The sequence below is a fragment of the Simochromis diagramma genome, unplaced genomic scaffold (assembly GCF_900408965.1).
Source record: "Simochromis diagramma unplaced genomic scaffold, fSimDia1.1 OVJJ01000284.1, whole genome shotgun sequence".
Lineage (NCBI taxonomy): Eukaryota > Metazoa > Chordata > Actinopteri > Cichliformes > Cichlidae > Simochromis > Simochromis diagramma.
In genome coordinates this window covers 75,076-87,376 of record NW_024386871.1, presented here as the reverse complement: position 1 = coordinate 87,376, position 12,301 = coordinate 75,076, and the positions used below count along the sequence as shown (strand labels likewise).

The 12,301-nt window shown below is 40.1% G+C and overlaps 1 protein-coding gene across 7 annotated transcripts in view; it reads left to right on the top strand.

The window, feature by feature from the left end:
- Positions 1-12,301, top strand: part of lrp8 (low density lipoprotein receptor-related protein 8, apolipoprotein e receptor) — a 167,927-nt gene that overhangs the window by 106,614 nt on the left and 49,012 nt on the right. For all 7 annotated transcript variants that reach the window (XM_040031458.1, XM_040031456.1, XM_040031461.1 and 4 more), the window contains exon 5: positions 11,419-11,793. In XM_040031458.1, coding sequence (XP_039887392.1) covers positions 11,419-11,793 — 375 coding nt within the window. The remainder of the gene's footprint in view (positions 1-11,418; positions 11,794-12,301) is intronic.

Genomic DNA, 12,301 nt, shown 5'->3' with positions numbered 1-12,301 from the left:
GTGTTTTTAGTTCTCTTCTTCACACTCTAATGTGATGGTTTTATAGTCTCCAGTCTCCAGTCAGTGAAAGCATCTCTATCTATGCCCAGTGCATATGCCTCTTTTTGTCTTTGCTTTAGTTTCATCTCTCTGCAGTGCTAATACTCGCTCCAGATATTTCCAGCAGACTGTTTCTCTGTGTGTTGTTCCCCTCTCTGTCCTCATCTGCAGAAAGGGAGAAAGACAGTAGTGTGAAAGCTCCCGCAGGCCCCGAGGACCTGTTGCTCTTTTCACATCTGCCAGTGCTGCTGCGTTACATTACAGCAAGTTGCTGCCGAATGGATGCCCAGGGATATGTTAGATGGTGTTTTATAGCAGGGCAGAGAGGAGCCGAGCAGAGGGAGAGATTATTGTGTACTGTATATGTGTGTTTTTCTGATGGAAAATAAAAAGAAGCAAGTGGGGGAAAAAAGTTGCACATCTTAATAAACACGTTTATCAGAAAGCTCAGGTGCTTTCTGCACAGAGTAAGTATCCTAATGAAAAACACAGATAAAAACTACACAAATGAAAACATATTCCTGCACATCCCCTTTTCCTATGCATCTACACACATGCAATATGTAGCTTCTTTATTATAGGAAGCTATAGAAGAAAACACGGACTCCATTATTTGATAACAGATCAAAGAAGACGAAGAAGAGTGCACTGACATAAAAAAAAAAAGTCTAGTCGTCGTAATGCATTTTTCCCTCTTTAATCTTGCTTCACCCACATTTACACTACAAGAGGTGGCTGCATAGATACAGAGTGCTAGCAGTTGTCTCAGAGTTTCTTCCCATTATGTTCTCCTTCATTTATAATCCTTTGACTGCTCTCACTGTGCGCGTAGGTGTAATGTAATGGAGCGCCAGCACACAAACAGGCTCACTAGGCACCCAGAGGCGGTTGCACTTCAGTTTCGAGCAGACTGTTTTCTTCCATTGATGGTTTTAAGAACATTACTCAATTCCTCTTTCACCCCCCAACTCCGGCCAAGCACACACACACCCTCTCAGTATTACTTGGAGATGACAGTGAAGCCTGTTTGTCTGAAAATTGATCAAGGTGCAAACACCGCTTAGCTCGAGTCAGATCTAGGATCTTTTCACTTTACTGCTTTTCCTGCCCAGCGAGCTCTAGACAGCTGAAGGACCCACCACACTTTCCAGGCAAGCAAATGTTTTCAAAGCCCTATTGCTATTTTTATTTTTAACTTAATGATTTATTTGTCACCTAAATGGCTGCTGCTAACGCAGTGGTCAGTAATTTGCTAATACATAATCACATTATGTGATTGTCTTGTTCTACTAAAAGCCATTAGCAAAGAATTTAAAGCAACAATGAGCCACATTCAAATTATTAAAGCAGTTATGACTTAATAGTTTTTATCAGACTAAAACCAGGCACTAAGTAAAGTCAATGGTTGTCATGTGAGCAGGTATGAGGTGAACAGAGTGGACTCGGCAAACTAAACTCTTAACTACAGACTTTTTTAATGGGGGAAAAAAAGCAATGAAAAGCAAAAAATCCCAAAAAAACAACTCTGCAATAACAGGGCACACTATGAATTGACTAACTGACAACAAGCTAACTTGACATTTAGAAAACGTCACCGTCAATGACGGAGTATGTGTCAACAAACAGAGCGATGCAGACAACATATACACAAGAGGGTGATTAAGGGAAGTGGACACACCTGGGGAACACAGCTGAAGAGAATCATAACTAACGAGACAAGGGTCGCTGACAGGGGATTTCTTTAAATCACCCTGTAGTTCTTCAGCTTGAGACACCTGAGTTAGAAAACACAAACACTGCAGTTGTCTTTCACTCGCGAGGGCAGTCATGGACGCACGACCTGCGTCTCATCACTGTCCGCGTGCTTAATTTATACTTTTCTCTCTGTGTGTGTGTGTGTGTGTGTGTGTGTGTGTACAAATAGCTCAGAGTTCTTATTCTATAAACTCTGAGCTGAGGTTCCCCTTTTTCTAAATCTGTATGTTCTTACAGAAAGAGGAAGCTGTTAGTTGTTTATCACACAAAAGTACATGTCAAAAGTCACGTAGACATTTGCTTAGTGATCAATAAGAGAATACATTTCATGTAGCTGATCACACTATATACAATTTTCTTCTGACATTCCCTCCTGTTTATCACGAAATGAAATGTACATGTTATCAGTAAGTAACTACTTGTCTTTCACATTATTAGTTACTACATCATTAGTTGCACTTCATCTTCATCTTACAAATAGGAAAAGAAGTCTTCATGATCTTCATCGGTTTCGGTACATCTGTGAAATTACAGCTTTTAAACAAGGAATAACACAAGTAAAGAAAAATAAAATAAAACCAGGAAAACTCCAACGCCGATCAACAGTCTCTTTAGAATCTGAAGCCATGTTTAAAGAATGTACATTATCTGGGATGTAGGTGCAGCATGTGGTGTTGAATAAGACACACAATCCTCCTTTCTCAGCCAGGATCATGTCCAGTGCTACACAATGTTGCATTACAGCAATTCTGAGAGCGTCTAAAACTGAACATCACACAGACGAGAGAGGAGACAATAAAACAAGAAGTAACACACACAGAGACTCAGATTCAGAGACGTGAACTCCAAACTGGGACTCGGGGCAAGGCCACTATGACACGACATACTGGGGATATCCAAACATATTCACGGAGACAGAGCCCAGAGAAACCGGACATTGAGAAGGAATAATCAAAGGTACACAAACGTGGGGACACTGATGACAGGACACAGAGACAGACTGGGCATGAAGGGAAACAAACATAAACAAACCAGAAATCAAGACTTATAAATAACAAACTAGGAGGCATTGGAAAATAACATTCACGAACTAGAACATAAACTATCAACCAATAACAAGTCCAGAACCACAACTCAAAATACTGGGTCAAAGACCCAGCACCATGACAGTCATATAATTCAAGCCATCCAAAATTGTAATTTGGTCATTGTGCTGTCATGTCAAGCACCACAATTAATGACCAGCCTATAATAATTTCAATCTTCTGACAATAATAATACAATTATTTTCAGACAGGCGAGCAGACGAGCATGGCTATGTGGCTTACACATGTGATGTGCGCTTGACAGAAATTGAGGACAGTGATAAGAGTTAACACTGAGGAAGAGAAGGGAGTAACGGGCACGTCAGTTTTAACGTTCAGTGGCTGAGATCTTACATGCCCAGAGTGCTCTTTGTGCAAATGGACGTCTATGTGTACTGTATATCTAGACCACCGGGACATTCATCATACAGGAGCTGTATACAGACATACACACACATTTTCAGTCTGCAGTGATTGCTTGTGAGGCTGTTAATATTCAGTTCTAAGCTGCTGTCAGATGGCATAATGATTGAGCTGTTGAAATATCCTGTTCTATTCAGTATACCGGCCGTGTTGGGCTGCGTTTGTGTTCAGTGTGTGTGTGTGCACAGTCCCTATAGTCCCAGCTCATCATGAAGGTGGTTAAGAGAAGTCTTTCCCTAGAGTATGCTAATCAGGTTGCTTAGAGACTTTCAGAGTCTCAATAAGTTTTGTGCCATTTTTCTCTTCGTCTAAGCTACCATTTCAGTCGGATTCCTCAGGCTCAGCTGCCACGCTGCATCAAGGCTTTATTCTCACTGGCTTTTCACACTTAGTTTGACATGTTTTTACTCTGAGCAACGACTGTCTAACCCCAGGTGATTGGAAGCTTTGAAAGGCAGAGCAAGGAAGCCAAAATTGGAATGCTTACATTTATTTTGTGATTTTAAAAAAATCGATTGCATTTGTTGCTTCACTGTATTAACAATGGTATAGAACTGATTTTGATACGAATTGATCAGATTGTGTTTTAGTTAGACTCATTTGTGTTTGTTGTCAACATGTAGGCCACTGTCAGCTTCCTTATTCACCACAGCAGGTAGCTCCGCATGTTTGATTTGGTGGATTATTACACCACCTGGTTTTGGGTCTCCTCGTGGAACTTAGTCTGACTACACTACAGAACCTCTGTGTTTGTTTTTAATATAGCTGTATTTAAACATGTAACATTTTTGTCCAATTACTGGAGAAATCTTAAGCTGAAAGGAAAACTTTTTAATTAAAGTGTACCATCAAGTCAATTCCTGGAATATTGATCTGGTCAGTCAAGTAGAATTGGGAGGTTGTTAATTCAGCTATTTTGGTGTTAATGAAATTAACAACAGATGCACCAGAGGGGCAACAATGAGACACATTAGGTGGAGGCTAATAGCAGCTTTCCCTCCTCATCTTTTCAGACTGTTTTTTCGCTAGTAGGGTACTAGGTACTAGGCTACTACTGATACCCTACAGAGGTTGCACAGGTAATTCAACTCCTCCAGCATGGGACATCAATACTTGTCAGTGCCAGGTTTGCTATGTCAAACTCAAACTTGGTAAGGTTTTCAATTTAGCAATTGGGATGCACTTCATACTGTCCAGGAGCTCAGTGATATCCTGGTCCAGATCGGGGTCGAGATCCCCCAGGACACCATCAGCATTTTATTATAGTTTTGAATACTTAGACATAACGAACTTCAGTTAGCTTAACAGCAATTATATAGTACCTAACGGCAGGAGCTAGTAAACATATCTGTATGTAGAAAACATACAAATAGTCAGCAGTTTATTATTATTTTGGTTTATTAATTAGCTCTTTCCCTCACATTGAGCGGTGCAGAATGTAAAATACTTATGTTCAATTTTGATTGCATTAAACTATTACATGAGAGAAGCAACTGAAAAGCACTCTTATGATTCTTTCCCCCATTTCCAGGGGTGTAACATTTACACTCCAGACTTAAACCCCATCGAGCTGGTTTGGGATGAACAGAAGAGTGAAAGCAAAGCAACCTACAAGTGCTGAACATTTATGCAAACTTCTGCAACCACTGTGCGAAGAACTTTCTGAAGAATATTTGATTTCTGTTGGAGAAAGATGAGTCAAAAATTTAGAATACATTTTGGTCTATAATATATCATTCCATTTCTCCTTTTTTTTTTTTTTAACTCCAATTACTGAATTTGTACTATGCTTTTATTTCAAAGAGCAAGGAGACATTAAACTGCATCATTTAAAATTATGATCAAAAGCTGCCTCTCCCTCTGTCTACTTCTCAGTGTTTAGATTCAGAGTGGCATCAGGTTAACATTTCAAAACACCGGTGACACACAGCCGTGTTGTTGCAGGGCGATGCTGGGAAGTTGACGCCTCTGGCTTGTTCTTTCTCTGACAGTTTGCTGTTTTAATGATTCCAAGGGTAATGTTCCCTGACACACAGCAAATGGTACATTAGGTACCTGTTCTCAGAAATGTTCTCACACAATGTTTGAAGATATTTCTTGAATGCTTTTAAGTTGTGGAGAGCAAGAAAACTGTGAAATTCGTGAATTTTCTTATTGGTGGGCCAAAAACCCCCCCCCCCAAAAAACAGAGGTCATGTAATTCCACACTGATTTTAACTTTTAATACTGTACTTTCTCCTGAGCTCCAGTAAAAGTAGGTCAGATATGTCAGTGAGAGATGGAGGGAGAGCTCTTTTGCTCTCTCTTGGTGTCATTTGTACAAATATGGTAAGTATAGTGTGCGATGCATTACCATCACTCCTCTGCGGTCCCTTTATTATAAAGCACCGTTTCTTTGAAAAGGGCATTTGCTTTTTTTTTCCTGAGTATATGACATTTGCCTTTGTTTTGGTGAGGGGGATTCCTGCTTTTGCAGGTTAGGTTTTCAGCAGTGAAGACTGTAGGCAAAGTGACAGTTCATGCAACATCGGTCCAAAGTCAACCGTGAGCTAGCAGAGAATACATTTTGGACCTATCAAAATGCTTTTCTGATGTTGGATAAGAATGTCTTTGCTTTAGTTTCATCTGCACTAAACAGAATAATACTTTTTAACTTTTTAATAAATATTGAATAATTAAGCCAAAAAAAAAATCCTGCTGTTTGAGGTTTTTTGTTTTTTTTTTGCTCCCCTAACATCAATCCTCATGAATATAGATGGCAGTTTGTTTAAAATTACCCTCGCGTATCTGATGGTACAAGGTATGCTTGAATTGACACGGATGTGTTTTTTTTTTTTTTTATTGATGCTCTCGTGAAAGATAAGCCATACATATTGATATTCCATAAAGAAGATGATCATGTTGCTTGTCTTCTATACGGCCCATTAAGTCTGCTCAGTGTTAAAATGCTTTCAGGTGTTGCTGTTTTCTTCTTTTTTTGTTCCAGCAGAGCTGCAGTTTAGTTAAATGCAGCATTTTACACATCACTGCGAAGTAAATATTTTATCTCCATTTCTGGTTGTTAGGAGCTGATCTGTGATCTTCAGCTTGCTTTACTGCTAGTGCACCTGGTGAACTGAAGTGATCAGACAAATGTACGTATGTGGACAAGATCGTGTGTATGTGTGCGTGCATGTATGTGCATACACACCGCGGCTCAGTGCCTGACATGTTAGACCACAGTCTGATTGGATTCCTCGCTCCAGAAACATTAAACTCACTGACTCGTGGACAAAAGCTGAGAGATGATGCGTGTGTGGGTGTGTGCCCAATATTTTTTTGGGCTCTTTTATTGTCCATTTGTATATTTGTGGCTGTTTGTGTTTTATTAAAGATTCTTTATCTTTTAATCTCTGCGTGTGCGTGTATGCATAGCTGTTTGCTATGTTCTGCTCCATGCTGAAAGAGAGTTCAGTTGTCCTTTAGATCAAGGTCAACGAGCTGTGCCCTATCTTATTGGTTCATCTATTAGCTGTTAACTGGTGGGTCTATGGATGGATGGAGTAAAAGCTTTGACCCCATGTTAAGCACAGTCACCTACAGGGGAAAGTAACCGTCAAGATGGAATTGGGTACAGCTTACTGATTACCTTTTTAAAATTGTAATTGGTCCACTAATCTGTTGGATGGGTGTGTTTAACTAACAGTCAGGAGTCCACCTCTATAGTATAATCAGATACCTCTTAACTCTTTCAGACTACAACATCCAATATTTCTATTCTCAGATCTATCAGTGTATCCATTTCTAAGGGTTCGTTTAAGCCTGAATGAATGCAGAGGCCACCAACAGTAATCAACCAAAGACCAAAGTGATTTTGGGAATTTATCAAGTTTTAAAACTGACAGCAATCTATAGTTTTCATCTGATGTCCGAGCTACCGGGACACACCCACCTGGTGGGCAAAAACAGTACTGAGGTCTTCTGCTCTGCTATCGGGTACAATAATCACCGGGTACACTAATCTTTGAGATTATGGCACCAACATGTGAGCACGCCTCTCCTAACCCTGCCTCCCAGTCCCTGCTTCTCCGCAGAAACCCAGACTGTCCGTGTCGGCTCATTTCAGCTGTAGATCAGCTTTTCGTAATGACACATTTATGTGACAAATTAATTAGAATACCAAAATTTTTCTGGCGTTACATTGTAAAAGCCATTGCAAAATGTCTCTTCATGTCTTCACTTTTCTCCCATTGATAGATTATCTAAGTAGTCTTGGCCCAACACAGGTAAATAACACTTTTGCCCTGCAGTAATACCAACGTCCAGCGTCGGACGTCACGATGGAGTAATGTTTTGCCTGCTAGGTTAGTAAGTTAATCACTACCATTTCTTTGGTTTTTGAAAATTTACTTCATGCAAAGAACACCAAAGCAAAAAACTTCAAAAGGGTTGTTTAGAGCAACTCGTCAATGTTCCGTTGTGAATGTAGGATGCCTCGATATCTTATCATGTACTTCCAGCCTCGGTGGATGATGTTGAGATGAAAGCTCTGTGCAGGTCATACCGTCCTTCTTCCTTAATTATTATTATTCAAACTCGTCAGAGAAAGGCCGGCCAAAAGGTTCGAACTTTTAGTCTTGCTGTTATTGACAGCACTAATCACTGCATCACGCTGACACGGGCAAATATGGCTTTTCAGCATCAGCAAATTGTGTTAATTATAAGTGCAATAACTTTAAATTGTCTTTCACAGAGTGGGCAGTCAGTGATGCAAAAAATAACAGTCTAAAGATCTCTGTAGGGTGTTCTTAGAGCTGGTTATGTGAAGCCAGAAGACACAGAGATAGAACTGGGGTTATCTGAGACAAACCTGCTACTTTCTGAAAAAGACTTAAGTAGTTTTGGTCATATTAGGCGACATTTTCACGTACAATACCCGTGACCTAAGAGGCAAAAGAAAATGGCTTTGCAAGAGTCTAATTTTATAAGCTAATTTGTTTGAAGTGCTTTTAAGAACGCCTGTGTTTGAATACTTTAATTCCCTCTTTGGAAAGAACTGTGCACCTATTTAAAGGTTTGAAAGACGACATTCTTTTTCTGTGTTAACTGGTCTGGTTTAAAAAAAAAAGGAAAAGGGACAAAGAAGGTTTTAATGTTACGCAGCGTCAATTTGGATCATTTGTGCTCTACCAATGTGGAATCCAAATATGACGTTATTGAATTTATGCGACTGATCATATCTATATACTCATTACATATGACCAACCCTGCCTAATGTACTGTTGGTCCTTCACATATTGACAGGGCTCCAAACTCCCTGAGGACAGGACTCCTTTGAAAGTAACAGATTCATGGTTTATCACTTTTTTGAGGTGTGAGACACAAGAATGTCAGAGACACTTGGGTGGCTGACTGTGAGAATAGGCTGTTCATTTTCTATATTTAAATTCCAGTTTATATCCCAGGCCCTGATATGCAGCAGTGCTGCCAGATAGTTATTGCTGCTTGTGTCGTACGGTACTGTGCAGAAGTCTTGAGCCACCTCTCATTTCTTAATAGTTTCCCTCCAAAGGTGCCATCTCTCAAATAGCTATTGGCTAAAAACCTGGCACATTAGGGCATGGTGTGCAGTGCATCCTTAAAGACTTTGAGCAGATGAACAGTATTTGAATGTAATGTCTGACAGAAATGGGAAGAAATCTAGCAAAGACCTGACACGTGACCTAAGAAATGCATCTCACCAAACTACTGTTCAAGAAGTCGTTAATAAGGATCAAAACAAGAATAAAAGAAGTAGTAGTAGTAGTATTTTTGGTTCAAATCATCAGTTACAAGAAAAATCTTTCCCCAGTAACTTTACTGTATAAAGAGCTAACATCGCCAGAATGTCAGGAGTAGTTAGTTACTACAAGAAGTGTTTGTGAACTAAAAATCAAGAATGTGGGATACTGTTTGTCCGTGATTTGGAGAGCCCAGCGCTGCTCCCAACAAAGGGAAAACCAATTCTGCGGGGGAGACCTACCTCGGCACTTGTGCAGATGAAGCCAAAGGGAAGATATGCTTCACCATATTTTCTAGTCTTTGGCTTAGAATGAAGTTGGTTTGGAAACATATTTGGCGATGCTTCATCTCCTGCTTTGCGTTTGTGTGGAAGCCCCGTCAAAAACCTGTCAATTATGCTAACAGCGTCCTGGAGAACTGTTCCTGAAGGCTAATTAAAGAATTACAAGTAAAATTTACCTAAGAAAGTTCAGGTCGTGTTGAAGAATAAAGGTGGTCAAAAACCAAATGTTGATTTTCAAACTTTTTAGAATTGTAGAAACTAAATGTTTGCCTTACTGTATTTTCAGATATGTTTGCACTTACAGAAAAACAAGGGGTAGCTGATATACACAGTGCACTTTAGGTGCGGGTGTATATTGCGACTCATTAGTCCTTACAAAATAGCTTCTATTGTTTTGATGTCACTTTAGCATCTAGGGAAAAATGCTAGGGAAAACCTAAACTTCATTATAGTGTTAAGACAAAAAAAACTGCCTACTTATTTTTGTAGTAGAAGGAAGAACTATTATGAGCCAACTGTCTCTTTTGTCATTCAGTCTCCCAGTGGGAACCATACTAACAAGCTTCTTATCCCAGCCTTGCTGTTTATATCCCACACACCTGGCTGACCAAGCCTTCTGCTATAATGATGGACTCTTTAGAGCATAAAAGGTGTTTAATCTAACTAGAAACACATAATCGTCCTCGGGGATCTAGCAAAAATCTGTTTGAAATGTTCATAAAGAAAGTGTGTCTCGCTGTTGATGCAGAAAGTTTTGAAAACAGTCCGTTTGTAACTTTATGCATCTTGCACAACCGTACTTTCTGCTGGGGTACTGCTGATGTTGTTTTTGTGCTCATGTTAATTAAATTACTTAGATCTGAGTGGGGATGATTAGCATGCTAGTAGTAATAGCTAACAGGGAATCCGATAGCCTATTATCATAATGAGTCCCTTTGGCGTACTGTGTGGGTTGGTAAAAAAAAAAAAAAGAGAGAGAAAATGAAGAAGTTATGCCGGTCGCCCAGAGAGGAGCGTTGCATCAGTGAAGTGGTTTGTTTTGATTTTTCCCTCCCCCCTTTTTTTTTTTGAGGAGATTATATGATTCAAATTGATTTGTCCACCCTGTCTGGAATTTGATAATGCCACAGCTGAAAGGAAACATAAGCACAGTAATATAAAACAACACCAACAGAACAACCACATGCACACTGAAACACAACACATTAAAAGCTGAAATGGCATCATACTTTTCGTCGCAGGTCTTTAGTTACCAGCCTGGAAAAAATCTAAATGCAGACATGGACATGAATATTCATTCCTGACAGGTGTTTCTGTCCAAACATTCACACACATGTATAAACACACACACACTCTAGGAGCGACGTTTCTACAGCTGTGCTCATCATACAGCCATACATATACGCTGGACTCCTGCTGCCCTCGACCTCGTCCCATACATGGTCAGCAGCATCTTTATATGTTGAAAGTATTTGGAGTCTCTTGAGGTGGTGTTTACGTTTTTTAATATTTCATCATTTATACTTTTTCTACAGGGCAAGTTTATGTTTTCTTCCTGGTTCTTTATCCCTTCGCTTTGTTCTTGCACCTGCCGCATTTTGTCTTGTCAGACTTTCAAGGAAGCTGTGCTGGTATTCTTCAGCGCCACGCAACTGTCGACAGTTTGATCAATCTTTCCTTTTGATTCTTGCCAGTCACTAAAAGCTCCGGAGCTAAAAAGGAAGCTGTGGAACGACTCTCTTCTTGTTAACTCTAAATTTTAACATTAACATTACTACCATCTGTTGAGAAGGTGTAAAAAGACATATTGGTGTGCATATTCCCACCTCTGATTGGGTTTGATTAAATGCAGAGATAAGTTGAACTATAGCCGTCCTTTAACTCGTATTTCCCCTGATCTACTCCCACTCTGAATGGATGTTTCTTAATGACTTGAAAAAAGGCTATTTACTAAAGATATTCTGTAATTATTAGACTGATATTAATTTGCTAAATATTACAGGTTATAATAATCGATGAGAATTAAATAAAATACATATACAATTATAATTTAATGTACTTTTCCTCCTGCAGATGGCAAGGCCTGCCCCTCCAAAGACTTCCAGTGTCGTAACGGGAAATGTGTGGCACCGATCTTTGTGTGTGACGGAGACGACGACTGCGGGGACGCCAGCGATGAGGAGAAATGTTCGGCTCCCACCTGTGGGCAGCATGAATTCCGCTGCAACGACTCGGAGTGCATCCCCGCCCTGTGGAGCTGTGACGGCGACCCCGACTGCAAGGACAAGTCAGACGAGTCCATGGAGCGCTGCAGCCGGAGGACGGAGCCCCAGAAACCCCGCTGTCTGGTGAGCGAGTTCCAGTGCGGGAGCGGCGAGTGTGTCCATTTGAACTGGAAGTGTGACGGCGATGCAGACTGCAAGGATAAATCAGATGAAGCAAACTGTCGTAAGTCAGCTTTTTTCTTTTTGCCACCATGTGCTCCCCCTGTGCCGTTCGCTTTATTGTTGTTCAAAGCAATTAGAAAACACAGGAACGAGTCACACCACTGGCATGCTCCTTAATCAAAACATCTTTTTTAATTATCTTTGATTATTCCATAACAACGGGCACAATTCAACTCTGATCAGTCTGAGGAGAGTGGTAGTGAAGTAACTGATCAGCCTAAAGAATCCAGTTTTATTAATTTTAGAAATTAGGATGAATGGTTTGTATTAGTACTTTTGGATATTTTGTGTCATTTATCTTTACTTGTTAGGTCATGTAATTTAATATTGGCGGGTGTTGTAGTGAAGCTAATGCCAGCTATTGCCTTTAATGAAAGTTACGGATGGATACCAAAAGGTAATCAGTTGTTTTGTAGAGCAGCAGCTTAATTGTACTGGAGGACTATGCTTTGAAGACCGACTCTGCTCTGAACAAAGACTGTGTGACAAATGTGTCACCAAATGACTAA